General features: G+C 36.5%; 1 protein-coding gene across 7 annotated transcripts in view; it reads left to right on the forward strand.

The window, feature by feature from the left end:
• Window positions 1-12177, forward strand: part of IQCH (IQ motif containing H) — a 359480-nt gene extending 347303 nt beyond the window's left edge. For all 7 annotated transcript variants that reach the window (XM_007479608.3, XM_056808700.1, XM_007479609.3 and 4 more), the window contains 3 exons: window positions 4138-4199; window positions 8513-8621; window positions 11117-12177. In XM_007479608.3, the coding sequence (XP_007479670.2) occupies window positions 4138-4199; window positions 8513-8621; window positions 11117-11215 (270 nt within the window). In that variant the 3' untranslated portion in view covers window positions 11216-12177. The remainder of the gene's footprint in view (window positions 1-4137; window positions 4200-8512; window positions 8622-11116) is intronic.
• The last annotated feature ends 7358 nt before the right edge of the window (window positions 12178-19535 follow it).

The following is a 19535-nucleotide window of genomic DNA, read 5'->3' on the forward strand; positions in this document are numbered from 1 at the left end:
TGAAGGAGTTCTACCAAATTCATTTTATGACACAAATATGGTACTGATTCCAAAGCCAGGTAGGTCAAAAACAGAGAAAGAAAACTATAGACCAATCTCCTTAATGCAAAAATCTTAAATAGGATACTAGAAAAAAGTTTCCAGCAAGTGATCATGAGTCTAATTCACTATGACCAGGCAGGATTCATACCAGGAATGCAAGGATGGTTCAATATTAGGAAAACCATCCACATAATTGGCCATATTAATAAGCAAACTGACAAAAATCACATGATTATCTCAATAGATGGAGAAAAAGCCTTTGACAAAATACAACACTCATTTCTATTGAAAACACTAGAAAACAGGAATAGAAGGGCCTTTCCTAAAAATAATAAATAGTATATATATAAAACCATAAGCCAACATCATCTACAATGGGGATAAACTAGCAGCCTTCCCAATAAGATCAGGAGTGAAGCAAGGATGCCCATTATCACCTCTATTATTTAACATTGTACTAGAAACACTAGCAATAGCAATTAGAGAAGAAAAAGAAATTGAAGATATTAAAATTGGCAATGAAGAAATTGGCAAGTTATCATTCTTTGCGGATGATATGATGGTCTACTTAAAGAATCCTAGAGAATCAACTAAAAAGCTAGCGGAAATAATCAACAACTTTAGCAAAGTTGCAGGATACAAGAATCCACATAAGTCATCAGCATTTCTATATATCTCCAACACATCTCAGCAGCAAGTATTAGAAAGAGAAATTCCCTTTAAAATCATCCTAGACAATATAAAATACTTAGGTATATATCTGCCGAGACAAACACAGGAACTATATGAATACAACTACAAATCATTCTCCACACAATTAAAACTAGATCTAAACAATTGGAAAAACATCAATTGCTCAAGGGTAGGACAAGCTAACATAATAAAAATGACAATCCTGCCCAAATTAATTAATTTATTTAGTGCCATGCCCATTGAACTACCAAAAAACCTTTTTAATAAATTAGAAGAAACCATAACAAAGTTCATTTGGAAGAACAAAAGATCAAGGATATCCAGGGAAATCATGAAAAAAAAATGCAAAGGAAGGAGGCCTTGCAGTCCCAGATCTCAAACTATACTATAAAGCAGTGATCATCAAAACAATTTGGTACTTGCTAAGAGATAGAAAGGAAGATCAGTGGAATAGACTTGGGTTAAGTGACCTCAACAAGACAGTTTATGATAAGCCCAAAGATCCCAGCTTTTGGGACAAAAATCCACTATTTGATAAAAACTCCTGGGTAAACTGGAAGACAGTATGGGACAGATTAGGTTTGGATCAACATTTCACACCCTACACCAAGATAAACTCAGAATGGTTGAATGACTTGAATATAAAGAAGGAAAATATAAGCAAATTAGGTGAACACAGAATAGTATACATGTCATATCTTTGGGAAAGGAAAGACTTTAAAACCAAGCAAGAGCTAGAAAAAAACCACAAAATATAAAATCTATAATTTTGATTACATCAAATTAAAAAGGTTTTGTACAAACAAAATCAAATGCAACCAAAATTAGAAGGGAAGCAACAAATTGAGAAGCAATCTTTATAACAAAAACCTCTGACAAAGGTCTAATTACTCAAATTTATAAAGAGCTAAACCAATTGTACAAAAAATCAAGCCATTCTCCAAATGATAAATGGACAAGGGACATGAATAGGCAATTTTCAGTCAAAGAAATCAAAACTATTAATAAGCACATGAAAAAGTGTTCTAAATTTCTTATAATCAGAGAGATGCAAATCAAAACAACTCTGAGGTATCACCTCACACCTAGCAGATTGGCTAACATGACAACAAAGGAAAGTAATGAATGCTGGAGGGGTTGTGGCAAAGTTGGGACATTAATGCATTGCTGGTGGAGGTGTGAACTGATCCAACCATTCTGGAGAGAAATTTGGAACTATGCCCAAAGGGCGCTAAAAGACTGTCTGCCCTTTGATTCAGCCATAGCACTGCTGGGTTTGTACCCCAAAGAGAAAAGGAAAAATACATGTACAAGAATATGTATAGCTGCACTCTTTGTGGTGGCAAAAATTGGAAAATGAGGGGATGCCCTTCAATTGGGGAATGGCTGAACAAATTGTGGTATATGTTGGTGATGGAATACTATTGTGCTCAAAGGAATAATAAGTGGAGGAATTCCATGGGAACTGGAACAACCTCCAGAAATTGATGCAAAGTGGAAGGAGCAAAACCAGGAGAACATTGTACACAGAGACTGATAACAACTGGGGTACAATTGAATGTAATCGACTTCTCCATTAGTGGCAATGCAGTAATCCTGAATAACTCGGAGGAACCTACGAGAAAAACCATTATCCACATCCAGAGGAAAAACTGTGGGAGTGAAAACACAAAAGAAAAGCAACTGCTTGATTACATGGGTCGAGGGGATATGGCTGGGGATGTAGACTCTAAATGATCATCCTAATGCAAACACTAACAACATGGAAATAGGTTCTGATCAAGGACACAAGTTATACCCAGTGGAATTGTGCATCAGCTACGGGAAGGGTTGAGGGAAGGGAGGGAAGGAAATAATATGATTCTTGTAACCAAGGAATAATGTGCTAAATTTACTAAATAAATTAAAATTAAAAAAAAAATAAAATGCTATTCTATGATGTGGGGAGGGGAGGGAGAGGCTGAATGAATGAGTAGATAGATAGATAGATAGATAGATAGATAGATAGATAGATAGATAGATAGATGAATAAATAAATAAAAGACAATCCTTGGCAAGCTAGTATAGGAGGGGAGCTGCTAGGTAGCTTGTTGGATAGACAGCCAGGCCTGGAGTCAGGAGGATCTGAGTTCAAATGTGACCTCAGACACTTCCTTGCTATGTAACCCTGGGCAAGTCACTTAACCCCAGTTGCCTAGACCTTAAAACTCTTCTGCCTTGGAACCAATAGTTCTGTCAATTCTAAGACAGAAGGGGACTACTAAAAAATATACCATCGGCAGGGACTCTATCATCTAGGAAATGGCATGGGGATATTTGGTGCTTGGGAAGGAATTTTAGATGAAAACATATCCATCTTTGCTTTATTATTTTGCATGGCTTAGTCCTATCTAAGTTTAAATGTAAAATCATTTTTAAGAATAAGCCATTCACTTCTATCTCTACATTTAACTTAATAACAAGAAAAACAAATCCTAGCCTCATTTCTTTTTAAATTTTTTTCAATTACATGTAGAAGCAATTTTTGACAATTGTTTTCTGACATTTTCTGATTAAGACTGTCTCTTTCCCTCCCTCTCTCCCCCTCCCCATAGTAGTAAATAGTCTGATATCATTTACACTATTGCTTTCATGCAATGTATATTTCCACCTGGCCCCCCTTTTTGGAAGGACTCTATTTGGTCCACAATCATATGAGTCAGATCATTTATGGGATGTTTTGGCTATATAAAAACATTTATAGTATTTGGTGATGCTTCTAAAAGTCTGGTCAGACCAGAGTCAAATCTGAAAAAATTCATCAACTCTAAAGGAAGATAAAATCTGTATGTCAATAAAGAAATCTTGAAATATGAAGCTCTCACTGAAAGTGATTTGTTGCCATTCAATTCCATAGACATTTATTAAGTACTTGCTATGTGCAAGACAGTCTGTAATTAGATGTGTTAGTAATTAGAAGCATAGAATCATAGAATTGGAAGAGACCTTAGAGGTCATTTCATCTAACCTTCCACCTAACTCAAGAATTTCTGCCTCAACATATACTGACTCTTCTTGAATGCTTCCAGGGAAAGAGAGATTACTACCATGAATCAATTGATTCTATTCTTGGATTGTGCTAATATTAGAAAGTTGTTTGTAATGAGCTTCTTTATAATTTCAGCTGATTGGTCCTAGATTTGCTTTCTGAAGCTGCACACACACACACACACACACTCTCTCTCTCTCTCTCTCTCTCTCTCTCTCTCTCTCTCTCTCTCTCTCTCTCTCTCTCTCTCTCTCTCCTTCATTCATTTGATAAACAGTTATTTCTTCATTTCATGCTTTGAATGGTATTGAGTGGAATGTTTTCTTGATGTTTCCTTTAAGAAAAATAAGCTATTTCCTCTCCAATTTTTGCAGGAAAAACAAGGAACAACGTTCGTACTTTTTGAATCTCAGAGGAGGAATAGATTGGGCATGTTGTGAGTATGAATTATTTGAGTACAGTTAAACAAAGGAATAGGCTGTTGCAACTGAAAGCAATTCTGCTTTAATGTAGTTTAATCAAAGTGCTGATTTATTGAAAGACCATCTAGTTTTGTTTAGAAAAACAGATGGCATTACACAAAGTGGCCCTTCAACATGTTGGTTTTTTAAAATATGATTGATTTATTGCCAAAAGGTTAGTTGTAACAGCTATCTACACAAGCACATGAGCACACAGACACACAACACATGCGTGTTACATATGCCCAATGCCTACACTGCTGCCAGCATCCATCTCGGAAGCTGGGAAGCCGGGAATAAGCTCAGCTGGGATGGTCCAAATAAGTAATAGCAAGCATTTGACCACAGTTTTTACCACTTCTTTCCCAATTTCAGTGTGTGGCCTTTGTGGAGTCTGGGGTAAGCATGAGCCCAAAGCCCAGTCTAACCATGTTTCCATGAGCATCCGTATGCTCCACTATTAGAGCACAAGAGAAGAGACCCCAGGCCAAATACTTCCCTTCTTTCAGTCTCCCTCCCAGCTCAGGCGATGGATTGTCACCCTACACTCTCCTCACCTCATGCAGCTCAGCTCCCACAAACAGCAGCCCTCCTCCTGTCAGCGGGCACCTCCTCATCTCAGCTGTTCTCTGAGGCAGTGAGAACATCACAGGTGTGAGAGCCTTCCCTGCTTCGTACCCTTCACTTCCCTCCTCTTCCTTCCACACTGCCCAAGTTTTACAGGAGATGGGGGAGGAAAGAGCAGGATTGGGGAGGAGGATGTTGTCCCTCAGATCTTTTATTCATTCAGCAGTTATTTTCAAGGTGCTGTGATAGATGCAAGGATGAATCAACCTTTTTCTGGAAGAGTTTACAATCTACTAATATTATAAGCATACAAAGAACCATGGTACAAGACAGATGGAGAGATCTGAACAGATTGTTACAAGGGTTCATAGGTAGAAGAGACCCTGCTCAGTTGTTGAGACTCCAAGGAGTTTCCATGAAAAAATGGCCCTGAGCTGAACCTTGAAGGAGATTTAGAATTTTGAGAAATAAAGATGGGGGAAGGAGTGGCGGAAGTGATAGGAGGAAGCATACCATCATTTCAGGCAAAGGAGATAATATGAGTAAAAATCATGAAAGCCCAAATGCTAGAATGCTCAAGGAAGATCATCTTGTTATGGTTCACTAGAATGTCTGGAATGTGTAGGTAAATTATGGGAAATAAAGTGTAAAAAGATAGGTTAAGAGGAAAAAAGAAAAAGAAAAAAGTTAGATCAGTAGAAAGACAGTGAGAGATTTCCTTGGCCAAGTGAGAAGCCTTCTCACTGGAATGCTCAGAAAAAAGTCAAGAAGTCCTATGAAATAGCAGCTTCCTCTAGCTATCCATTAAAAAAAAAATTCAGTTAGTGACTGCAGGAAGTCTAACCTGGGTATTCATAGAACTGTTCCTTACAGGTGTGTTTTTCCTTAATTCATCCCTACCATTTTTTGCATTATTTTGCATATTAGTCTCCAAGATTTTTTTTTTAGCTTCCTAGAGTTGGCAACTGTAATAAAGGTATATCTGAACATTTGAGAGCTGGATGGGATCTCAAAGCTTCTCTACTAGATGCTTATTTTGTCATGTGAATATTCAGTAAATCTTAGCTTTTCCAAAAAGTGCCTCCTTCCTTAGGCAGATATTCCTGCCTATTCTATAGCCTTCTTTTATACTTTTTAAGTTCTTAACTTATTCATGCTGATGTGAATCACTTCAACTTTCTATTTGCTCTTATCTTATGGCTAGAAATTATACTTGATCACTTGACCCCCCTTGCCTATCCCTTACCACTCTTCTGCCTTAGAACCAATACACAGTATTGATTCTAAGATGGAAGGTAAGGGTTAAATAATAATAATAATAATACTTGGAATACTGAGTTAAGTTTTTCTCACTGTCTGTAATGGTAATAATAAGTCTACTATGAGCACATATGTGAAAACAACTTTGTCTTGCCTCCCATTCCTCAGTCTTCTCTCAGTCCTCATCCTCAAGCTTTTACTTTCCCTGTAGAAAGTAGCAATTTATAATTAGGGACTGGAAGCCAATGGTGAGCCATTTCTTTGTTCTATTGTCTCCAAATCTGTCACTCTGGAGTCATGGGATGCAAAAGAGCAGGGGTCACTTGGGGACAACTTGGGAAACCAAGCAATAGCAGTGGCTCCAGGTTGGCAAGGAGTTTGTAGTTATTAGAGATTAGAAAGATGTGGTCAGAAAATCAAGGAAGGTAGGCAAGGTTTAAGAGGGCAGATCTCAGAGGTTAGAAATCTAAGCAAACACATCAAAAAGGTTAAGGCATTACAGGTTCCTTAGGTATGTTCTGCCATGGCACAAACTGATGAGAAGGCTTACACAAATCTGGGCCTGCATCTGTGAGGAGATAAGTATCTCCAGCTGGTAAAGAAATGTAATTATAGGCCATGTGCTAAGCACTGGGAAGATAAAGCCAAAAGCACTACATTAGTTCCTGTCTTTAAGGAGCTTACATACTAATGCGGGAATAATGTGCAAATGATAGGAAGCCAATCAAGTTTATAGAATAAGTTAACTAGGACAGATCTACAAATCAAAGGTCTCGAAGTTTTCTTTATCAATTCATATGAACTTCTCTTATAACACTTGGATTCTGACTCATAGCCATTTATGAATTTTCCTTATTCCTTCTTTTATTTCATAAAAACCTTTCCCTATTCAATACCAGAAGACTGGCTCTCCTTGAGGGAAGCCTCCCCAGTCCTTCTAGTCACTGAAGCCCTCCTCTCTAAGGTTACCTTCCATTTACTCTGTATCTTTCATGTGAATACTTAAATATTGGTGGTGCAATGGGTAGAGTTCTGGACTTGGAGTCAGGAAGACTCATCTTCCTGAGTTCAAATTTGGCCTCTGACACTAGCTGTGTAACCCTGGGCAAGTTACTTAACCCTGTTTGTCTCCGTTTCTTTATCTGTAAAATGAGCTGGAGAAGGAATTGGCAAACCTCTCCGGTGTCTTTACCAATAAAATCCTAAATGGGGATGACTGAAATGACTAAATTTCCCTCTCCAGCTCCAGTATCTTTGCCAAGAAAACCCTCAAATGGGGTCTTGAAGAGTCAGACATGACAAAATCAACTAAACAACAAACAATAGACATGGAAGAGGTGCAAAAGGCATTAACTGTCAAGTAACTAGATTTCAGAGTCCTTAATTCAAGACAAAGGGATGCAATCAGTAGAATATTAATATAACTGAGCCTATTTCCTCTCTGAAACCCTACTTTTCTACAGAGCAGTTGTAAGAAAACTCCTTTATAAATGACTCTTATTGTTACAAAATCAGAATCTTAAAGTAGAAAGGGACTTGAAAGGTCATCTTTTTTTATTTTAAATTTATTTATTTATTTAGACTATTTTTTCATGGTTACATGATTCATTATTTTTCCTACCCCTTTTCCCTGCCTTCTCCCAAAGCTGATAAGCAGTTCCACTGGGTTATGCATGCATATACCATTGTTCAAAACTTATTTCCATATTATTCATATTTGCAACAGAGTGATCTTTAATGCCAAAACCCCCATCGTTTATTTCCCCATCAAACCATGTGATCGATGATGTGTTTTTCTTCTGCATTTCTACTCCCACAGTTCTTTCTCTGGATGTGGATAACGTTCTTTCTTATAAGTCCCTCATGATTATCTTGTCTCAATAGCTGAGATGGGCAGAATGCATAAATTGGCTTGTTGTGAATGTAATAGATTAATGGGGTATTTCCCCTTTGTGACACAGGTAGAGAGCAATCTATGAGTATAAAGAAGAAAGTAGGTCCCCGAAGAGCAATATCATAATTCTATTGTGTGGAAGCAAGGACAAGGCAAAAATCTCAATAATACCAAGGTTCAGATGTCTCTATATTCAAGAGAATTATGTTAGGCATGAATAATACTCTTGTGTGCATAACAATAATTCTGTTAAACTAATTTAAACATTAAAAACATATGAGCTCATACCACTGTCCTAGCTCAGTGGTAGCCTTTTGCTTGGAATAACTGAGCCTATTGCTATCTTCTGCTAAGTTGATTAATAAAAAATATTTATTACACAAATCCTTTTTGTTGACAAGTTAAAATGGAGCCTCATCTTTCATATCTCCCTGAAGATTGCCACCTTGTGAGATTGAAAATACTCATTAAATTCCATCACCAGACAGGCACAAATGAGAGGGTGATTGTTTTTAAGCATGTGAGGGGAATCATTGGTAAACTCATTTGTTTGGATATCATTAACAGAACAATCGGAGAGGATCTCCAGGGGGTCCTCATGACCTTTGCTCACAATCTCTTCATCATCCATCAAGAAATATCATCACCTAATATGCAAGGCGAGACCAATTTTAAGGTGAGGTGTTAATTAACTAACGATCCTGGTTAATTTCTGTACAAGGGCTGAAAATACCTCATGCTGTATTGTAAACAAGTGCTAAACCATCCTTTTTTATTGTTAGCAGTACATATTTTACAATGTGGAGGGTCAATATTGTAAGGTTCCCACTGAACCTGTTAGTTAAATTTAATAGTTTGAAACTTTTCCTTTGAAATCTAGTAGACCTATTTTAACTTAATGCTATTTCCAAATCTACATTTCCACATTTCAAAAGTGAGGGAGTCCACTAGAACATCACACTGGGGCCGGAAGACTGTGACAATCAGAATCACAAGTTAAAGCCATCCTTTAAATAATACTATGGACTGGTTGGTTATTTCCTGGGGAACTAAAAGTGATACTCAATGAAGTCATAGGAAGATAGGCTCAACTTCTGTGTGCCTCAGTTTCCATATTCTTTAAATGATGTCTAAGGTCCCTTCCAGCTCCAAAATTTGCTAATTCAATGATGATAATGATTGAGGTATCCTAACATGAACCATCAAACAGCATTACTATATTTTGTGTAATTCCCTCTGCCCAGGTTTATTTAATTTCAATAGCTTTTCATTTCTGACCTCCTGAAGCCTGTGAGTAGCTTCAAGGATGTTGACAAAGTTCAGGCAGGATTACTGACTGGCAGTCTTAAATGTTCAGAAAACAGGAACAAGGACCATATCAAAGATGATGCAAGCCGAGTTAGACAAAAATGGTCATATAAGCCTAACTTCAATTCATCTATCAAAGTGCTCAATATGATACTATGCCCACTTTTCCTCTTAGCTCCCTTCCCCTAAAATTGAAAGCTTCACTTTATTCCTGAACACATCAAATGTTTCAATGTTTTCCTCTAGCATTGGTCCATTTTAATAATAATTATTATTATTATGGCTTCCTCTTGTATAGTGACATACTTTGGGAGATATCTTCACATTCATCATCATATGTTGAAACATTATATATGGCTCCATTATAGTAAAGATATTTACTCCCCAAATGGGCCCATTGTTGCATCACTTTTTACTAGTCCCAAATGACATATGTTCTATTATGGTTCATTGCTAGTCTAATATATCTGTTAACTAGCTGTCCATATGCACAAATTTGTAAATGACAAGGATAGCCATGTCCGAATTTGGAGATCATTCAAAACCAGAAGGCCCAGGCCAAAACTGGTTGGCCTCTTAGCTTAGTCCTAAGGCAAGCAGAATTTATAAATCCTTGCTCAAGTGAAACTGTTTCTTTTACCCTTTTCAGTGTTTGAATATCAATGCAAAATTATTAAAATCCTGAATGATCAAAAGTCCATTCTAACAGTCATCATTTTGTATTTCTTCTAAAAAACAAAATGATCTTAACATTTACATCTCCAAAACCCTGTCACTGTGTTTTGTCTTGTATTTAGTTTTTAAATATCTTTAAATGATTCCCTAGCCTGTAGATGGGACAAGTTTCTACAATGGTTTAAAACATTTGAACTAATTTGTCTAGAGAAAAGTCCAAGAGGACAAAGGAGCTAGTTTTGAAGAACTTCATCTCCTTGTTTCTTATCCATTTTATCTATTTGCCTAGAACAAATCAATATAAAATACCATTTCCCCAATAATTGATAAGTTAGATAGATAATTGGGGGGAAAGGGGAGGGTTTAGTCTAATGAAAAATATGGAAAACCAAAATCATAGGAATAATGATGACAATGTCTGATATTTAAGATTTATGTCCTAAATATATAAACATTTAAGGTTTGCAAAGCAGTTTACAAATATTATATCATTTGATTCTCAGAAAAATTCTGGAAGCTAGATGTTATCCCTCATTTCACAGATGTGTAAACTGAGGCAAATAGTGATTAAATTACTTGCTCAGGCTCTCAGAACTAGCTAAGTGTTTAAGACTGGATTATATCTCAGATCTTCTTGACTCTAAGACCAACATTCTATCTACTATGCTATCTCATTGCCTCTGTATAATAATAATTATGTCATAATTATTAACCTTTTCTCATAATGAGAACTTGGATTCGTGTAACACTTTTTTGTCAAATCATTTCCCATCTACTTCTTTATCCTATGAAGTAGAGTAGCTTTTTCTTTTTTCACTTTTCCCACAAGAAAACTGAAGTTCTGAGAGATTAAGTAATTTGACTAATATCATGTACCTTAATTAGTGGTGAGTCATGATAGAAGCCAGGTCTCTTGACTCCTTATACTCAGCCCAGTACTCTGCCTTCTCCATGCTGACCCAAGTATAGTCCTTATTCCTATAATGGAAGACAAATCTGCTTTCAAAGTAAAAATATGTATAAAATAAGATATCTGAGCTCTTTTCTGAAAAACAACCAAAGGCCCCATAAATATTCAACTTCCTACAAGTAATATTAGTAAATTAATAAGAAAGCTTATGATGGCCAAGAAAGTTACGTGAACATCTTATAAAAGACTAATGGATATTGTTTTCATGTTCAACACAGAGGTTAATTGATGATATTGAGACAGTCCTGGGAGTTACAACAGAAAACAAAATGAGATTTAAAGAGCAAGCTACCATCATTAAGGATACATTTTTCTAAGGATTGTAGTTCATTGATATTAACAAACTATCATGTCTGGTACCCATTTGGAAAAATAACAGTTTTCTCACTGATGAGGAGAAAGAGAAAGAACTTTTTATTTGTCTTCTAGCCATCAAATAAAACTTGGTAGAGTGATAAATTAGAATGATACCTGTATTATTTGCTATTAAGGAATCTTCATTTATCTCTTAAATTATACTATAATTCTATATTTAAGTTTTTAATGCACTTGACTTGTTTTAGCCAAACAAAAGAAAAAAATCTTTTGGTTCAAAAAGATCATTTCTTTGTTTAATATTATGTCTTTACATATATCAGGCTTAAGAATCTTCTATTTTTCAAACTTCATAGGTGGGCATTTTGTGGCGGGGGGGGGGATTTGTAGAGCTTTTTTTTTTTTTGGTTATTCCTGAGAGGAATTTGTCTACTATATTTTTTTTCTAATGAGCAATTTTTTAGACTAATAATCATTGTCATCTTTCAAAACCTGAATGTTTTTAATTGTTACTATTTTTAAAATTCATTTTACTTTTACTGAATTTTCTTTACACCAAGTCAGTTTTTTGGGTCATTTCCAAATATTCAAGTCCTAGCAGTCTACCATCAGACTATAACTAAAGCTACAGAATTTATCTAGGTGGCAGCATGTACTCTTATTTTAAGCCACAGAATAACCCTAACCGGATCAATTGAATGAACAGTCTTATTCTCCAGGACTTGTTTACTGCAGTCATAGAATTTTCACTAGTAATGGAACAATGCACATATTTGCTATATGTTTTAAAAGACAATTGTCAGAAATATGCCAAACATAAGCTGTAGTATTTGTTTCAGTGCACTAATAAAATGTTGCTATATGATCCAGTGTTGTAAAAGATTGGAGAAAAAAAAGCCAAGTCAAAATGTCAACGTTATGTCGATTTCTGTTTTAAATAAACATTCTCTTCCTATTTAAAAAATATTTGAGTATGTTGAGTTTTTGCTTTTTTGATCGTTTTTCCATCATCCCTTAACTTTACTTTAGCTTTAGGCTAAGCGTTGCTATCTATATTTTGGCCAATTTCTTTTTGTTTCAGCCTTTGTTTTCTTGCAGTTGAAAACCCATTTATTAGGCAGAATTCCTGCCCGAGTTAGGCACTAGGATGACCCTTCCTTGTTGCCAGCTACCTTCTAATCCATTTCAGATGTCCATTGTCCAGACACTTGACTGATAGGAAGGACAACAAGCCCATTAGAGTCAAACCTCGATCCCAGCCAGAGCAACATAAGGTCCCAGAGACTCATTAGTTCACTGGCACAGGAGTGTCCTGAGAGTAAATGAAACCCTCTGTCTCCTTATGTCTCTCATCTGCTCTAGACTTTAAAAGAAAACTGTCTCGGTTTTGTTCGGCACAGCAGTGGAATTATTCACATGGTGAGAACCCTCTCTTAACAGTAAAAACTGCTAAATCTATTAGGGAACTTTTTTTATTTGAATTTTGATTAGCACTTCTGAGCCTGGGGGCAGCTGGCAAAGAGGAGAACTAGCTTCCTCTCATTTACCTTCATCGGCCTCCATGGCTGCTTCTCAAACAATGTCACTTTCCATCTCTTCTGTCATCAGCTACAAGATGCAAGATCCCAGTCTCCAGATACAGAAAAGCTTCTTTTCAGCCACGCCACAGTTTTCTGCTGCAGGAGGATCCTGAACATGGGGACCTTCACATCTGTGTTATCTTATATTTAACAATAAGGTTAAATCTGTCCTGACCGAATATGGAACACAAGATCCTACCTGGATTTAGAACTAGAAGGAACCCTTTTCCTTTTCCCTTTCCGTTTCCCTTTTCATTTTCTAGATAAGGAAACTATGCCAAAGAGAGGGGACATACAGAAGCAGGACTGGAATCTAGATCCTCTAAAAAAGAGGCCCCCCCCCATTGTACCTGCATTCCATGACACTTGTACAAGTAGTTAGTTCTGTCATTCAAGCTATCAAAAGGTCAGACTGGCTGAGTGAAAGCTATGAATTAATACAGATTTTTGAAAGAGCCTAATTTCCACTTAGAATATAAATGGAAAGAAGTAGCTATTTGGGGGGGGGGGGGGTAGCTAAAGTGCTGGGCTTGTGCCCAGGAAGTCCTGGCTTCAGAATCTTTCTCTAACCTATGTAGTCCTTAGTCAACTTCCTTAAACTTATCTGCTACTAAGTCTTAGATGGTTTAGTGGAAGGAGTTCCTTATGTTGACAAAATTCTTGCCCCTTCATGCATCTAATGCTACACAACTATTGAAATACTGGAAGAAGTGGTAGATAATGAAGAAACAGACATAAAGTGGTCATGCAAAAATAGTGTCAAATGATGCACATTACAAAGATACAAAAGGTAAAATAAAGCATAGATGTTTAAAAATTCAAATTATAGTACCTTACCCAAAAGATTATTCATTCCAAATGAAAGAAAGCTGAACCGATACATTTCATTGTAGTCTTCTAAATGGGAGACTCAGAAGTATTTTGGAAGCTTCAGATTTCAGAGCCCGTACTTCTAATTCTAGACCTATCCTTGTGTGGAAAAAATGACCATTTATTTCAAGGGCAGGATGTCATGAATTAAGAGGAAAATTGTGTCTACCTAGCAGCTTGCTTTGATGACAAAAATATATCTGTGTGTTACATATTCTATATTGAGATTTTAAAGAAAGCAATAGGGAAGAACATAAAATTTAGTTCTCTGTACAAACTAGATTGCATAAAAATGGGTTTAGGATTGCCTTGTTCTAGGATAAACTGCATTTATTAATAAAGCAAATCATTAAACCACATGCTAAGTGAACTATAGATGGGCAGTTTCACTCATGCTTCCTACTGATGGAGTTAAGCGATAAAATCTGTAGCATAGGACAAATTGAATAAAAGGAACAAAAGGGGAGAAATCATAAACCAAAGCAAGGAAAAATGGAAAGAGATGCCAACTGGATACTCTTGTACTAAGGAGATATAAGACTTTAGCTCAGTTTTATGATGGAGCAAAATGAAAATCCAGGAAGGTTAAACACATGAGGCAGTAGGTTGTGGGTCATCTTATTTTAGAAAAATTGGGTTGAGCAAATAAAGGAGTGTGTGTGTGAAGAAATGGACTGTAAAAGAGAGAGATCAGCAGCTTAGGAGAATTTGGGGTGCTTATTTGAGTCATGCATGAATGGGCTCAGTGCTTACTTAACACAGGGCCTGGCACATAGAAAGTGCTTAATAAATACATATTTCTTTTCTTCCTTCCTGTATAATGATAAGTTCTGTACTGATATGTCAGATATTAAAATATGTATTTTATCATAAGGAATGAATTAGTAACCATGCAATAACTATAATAATTAATAATCATTTGTATTCATTCAGCACCTACCTTCTCTTTGAGCTCAAAGCACTTTACATCCGTTATCTCATTAATTCTCAAGACTGTCCCTATGGGGAAGGTAATAAGTATTTTAACATTGAAATGTTTATCTTTCAGAACTCTTCAACCATACATTAATTATATTTCCAAAGCTGTAAATGTTCATTAGTTTTATTTTACTGTTCCTCTGGCTTTAATGTGCATAACAGATTTGTTCAACTCTTGAAAACATGTCTAATCATAGTAAATCTTATTTGGGAAATAATCAAATTAAATTGCAAAGATGATGAGGGGATGGGGTAAGGGGGGATAGAAAGAGAAAGCAATATGGATTTTTTCACATTTAAGAGTTGATCACATTGAAAATTATATGGCAAATGTTCTATTTGAATATAGAATTCATATTGAATTCTAATTCCCTACAAAGTATCTGCAACTGGAGGGCACAGACCCCATCAGGTCATGTCAGAGACTTAAGAAAGTTACCTAGAGCAGCTGTGTGGCCCATGGCCCTCTGGGTGTCCCCAAGACCCTTTCAAGGAATCTAAGAGGTCAAAACTGCTTTTATAATATGACTAAGATGCTATTTTCCTATTAAAATACTTTCCCTTTCCCAAATATATATCTATACGAGGCCAGATTTTCCTCATGTACTTTAACCAAAACAATATATCACAATAGATTGAATGCAAAAGCAGATATGAGAATCCAGCTGGCTTCTATTAGGAAGCATCTCTTTAATGAGATTTGCAAAAATATGCAAAACAATGACCCTCTTTACTAAATTGTTTGTGTTTTGTAAAAGATAGTTATATGATATTATGTATATTAATATGTAATAGGTTTGTTAATATTATTATAAATATATTAATGCATATTTTTTAAATTGATCAGTTTTCATTTCCAATATGGTAAATATTGATCACTATGACCCATATAAACCAAAGCTTCTTGGAGGTCCTCAATTATTTTTCAAAATGGAAAAGAATACTGAGATTAAAAAAAAAAAGGCTAAGAATTGCTTATCTGGATAATTCCTGGAAAATTCACCACTTTGCTTAACCAGTAGATGACTGTCTATAGAGGGGAAAGAAGAGAGCAGAGAAGACTCTGAGGCTGTAAACCACTAACTATTCTATCAAGAGAAACTGCTAAGAGTCAAATATTCCAGACCAAAAAGTTGTGGACATCAGAACTCCTGTATGTAAAATGAAGCTCCTAGAGCTGGACATACCTACTTCAATCTTTTAGCTAGTAAATGGCACATTATAATACCTGCTCCTTAGGGAAGCCTTGGAGATTAATTAGCTGACGTTGGGAGAGTGTTTAGAAGATGGAATGTTCTACATAAATGTTAAGTATTATTATTACCTTGCTCCTTCAAAGAGAAGTTCTAACTTTGAAATGTGATTATACAGTTTCCCCAAAAAGCCCTTCATAACCACATATATAGGTTTATTTTTCACTGTAACAGTCTAACTCATGGTTGTGAAACTTTATTACACTTGATGGAGGGCCCTGGCTTTTATTAGTTTTAAACTGCTGGTTTCTGGGGTATTTATGTAAATGAGGGAAAGATACCAAAACAGTAAATAACAAGCATGTCCCTGCTGTTTAAAAATCTGTTGGTAAAAACAACTTTTGTTATGTTTATAAGAAGATCCAAAACATAACACTGAAGAATTATGGCCACATAAATTGTGTATCAAGTAATTCTTTTTTACTATAAAATGTTCGCATTCTGTTTTCCTACCATTTTCACCATGAAAAAAAATGCTTTTGGGAGTGAGATACTACATTTCCAGAGTCTTTTTTTATTTAAAAAACTGATATAAAGCATATTGGATAGCTAGAACAGTGAGAAATTATTGCATTAAAATAGCTGATGCTTCTAGTTAAAAAAAAGTTTATGGCAACATTACTCAGAAGTCATGACAAAATTGGGGTCACATAATCCTGTCAGAGAAATAATAGACCTTCAGTTGATTCCAGTAGAAATTCAAAATTAAAATGAAAATACTAGTTGGATTTGGATAGTATAAAGAGATTTGGATTTATTTCCTTCCTCAGTAGTGGTCACAATATTTCTAATTATTTTGTGATCCATATTCCTTTTAACCTGGGTAAGTAAAACCACATTACCCAGACCTACATTCTTAATCTCTCTAGTTTTCCTTGACAATGTGTTTTCTCTGCATTTTTGAATTTTTCATTTCTCTTTACTATTTATAGCTGCATCACAAGGATTTGGGGTATTCTAAGGAGTAGGGAAGGGTGCCCTCCCATTAGTGCATGGAATTCCCAGGGTTGGAACTTTAACCTCCAACAAATTTTTAGTAAATTGTAGTCTTAGAATTCTCCTTGCTACTGAAAGTTTATATAATTTGTCCATTATCACAGTTAGTATGTTTGTGAGGCAGAACTTGAACCCATATCTTCCTGCCTCCAACACCTTCCCTCTGTCTGTTGTGCCAATGCTGTCTTTCAGAGATTTTACATAAAGACACAAAGTAGGTGATTTATAGTTCTTCAAAATGGTTAGTTTGCAGCAAGTTCAACCAGTCATTTTACAAGTTTTGGCCAAAAGGCAAAAAAAGTGTATGTGTGAGTTGACTGGAGGTGAATAAGGTGTGGTGTACAAGCTGATCCCAAACATTTTTCCTGTTCTCTTTTATTTGTATTTTTGCCATGTCAGCTTTTTTTTCTTACATTCTCCTGGGGGTGGATACATATTCAAAGATAAGCAAATACAGTATACATACAGATAACTGCAAAATGAATGGGAAAGGAGAGAATATTTTCAACTGAGGTCTCAAGAAAAATCTTTTGAGAGAGAAGAGTATGTGTGCAAGCGCATGTGTATGCACACACACGTGTGTGTGTTTGTGTGTGTGTGTGTGTGTGTATGTGGGTGTGAGTGAGTGAAAGAGAGAGAAAATGTTTCATGGTTGCTGGTAACTTCTGCAAAGGCACAAAGAGAAAAGATGCAATGTTATATACAAGAACAATATTCAGACTAGTTTGGCCAAATGATATACGTGAAGGGGTATAATGTAGAAATAGACTGAAAATATAAACTGGAGCCAGATGTGAAGGGTTTCTAATGCCAGATAAATTTGGATTTTTCTCCTAGAGGAAGAAGGGAGTAGGGAGCCACTCATGTTCCTTAATCAGGGGTCTGGCATGGCCAGAAAATAACAAGGACAGTAGAAAAAGGGACAAAACCAAGTATAAACATTTCAACATTGTCAGGGTTAAAGGAGACTGTATATTCATTTATAATTATTTATTTTAATAACAAATAATTTTCACATAAGTTTTCCAAAGTTTTATGATCCATATGGTCTCCCTTTTCCCTCAGGGAGCAGACAAGCAATTCAATCTGGATTATATATGTATTATCACGCAGAACATTGTAATTATTTATTAGGTAGTGCAAACAGATTGGAGAGAGAAAAGGCAACAGAATCACATAGCTGGTCACGTCACTTTTTCTGTCTCTCCCGGGGGACAGGCTTGAGCTCAGTCTGGGTGAGAGGCCAGTCTCCAGGGTGGGACAAGACGCAAGGGTCTTCCAGGGACGCTGCAGAGCTGTGAGGCTTCTTGTGTCCTTCCATCGTAGGCGTGTGCCCATCAAAGCGTGGGGGAGAGACCAAAATGAATTGTCAAAACTGTCCTTTTAGAAAGGGAAGAGGGATGCCCATTCATGTTCATTTCACACAACAGTATGGGAACAAAATGAATTCTCCCATAAAATAAAAATGTCAGTGTGTGTTGACCAGAGCATTTCTTATTCTATGTGTAATATAAAAGTTGAGACATAGGAGGGGAAAGAAGGATGGGAGGAATCAGAGCTTCTCCTGAGGCAGGCTGTGACTCTGAATCACAGGGATTCTGTGTGGAGCCCATAGTCGTAGGAGCCATGCTCCTCCCAAAAGCAATGATAATAGCTGATTACTATTCCTGTACAGGCTGGCCAGGACTTTGAGCCTGGGTGGTCAAATAGGATGAAACTCAAATCTGGGGCTGGTCTGGTCAAAGAGAATGGCAGTACCAGGGATTTAGTCTCCAATCCACAACCAGGGCAACTCTGACAGAGGACCTTAGGCTGGGGAGCAGGGAGGTAGCTAGAGGATCTGAAGAGCTGCTGCAGTTGTCATCAAGTGACTGGGGAGCAGGGGAGATGGGAGGATGCCTCCACTAGGTCATGTTCTAATCAAGGGCTACAGGTTGGATGTCCTCAAACTGGCATCCAAAATCAAACAAAAATATTCCAGCTATGGCCAGGTCAGAGCCCAGTGAGACTCTCATAGCCTTGCTTCTGAAAGCTGTACCTCTCAGTGTAACCCAAGAGCTCTTTTGGTTTGTCATATCACACTACTGATTCCTTTTGAGCTTACAGTCCACTAGCATCGCTAGATCTTTTTCAAATGAATTGCTATCTAGCCACACTGCCTCTACCTTGTACTTGTGAAACTGATTTTTCTAAAACAAGTGCAAGATCCTACAATTGTTCCTAATTAAACTTCTTCTTATTAGACCAACCTGTTGTCTGTCAAGATCTTTGTAAACTGATCTTGTCATTCAGAAAGTTAGCTATTCCTCTGAGCTTTATAACATCTAAGAATTTTATAAGCATGACACCCTTGCCTTTATCCAAGTCATTAATAGGGTCAGGCCTCTTTCCAAATTTACACTGAACCATGAATGACTAATTCTTTTAGTCCAACTATTTGACCAGTGCCCATCCCTCTCACTGTACTACTGCTTAGCCTACATCTCACTGTCTTTCCCACAAAAATAACAAGGAATAACTTTTTTGAACACTGATAAAATCTAGGTAAACTCTACTTACCACATTCTCTTGATCTACCTGTTTTGTAACCCTGTTCAAAAAAGAAATAAATTTATCCTGGCATGACTTATTTTTGATGAATCCAA

Source organism: Monodelphis domestica, chromosome 1 (assembly GCF_027887165.1).
Source record: "Monodelphis domestica isolate mMonDom1 chromosome 1, mMonDom1.pri, whole genome shotgun sequence".
In the NCBI taxonomy this organism is placed as follows: domain Eukaryota; kingdom Metazoa; phylum Chordata; class Mammalia; order Didelphimorphia; family Didelphidae; genus Monodelphis; species Monodelphis domestica.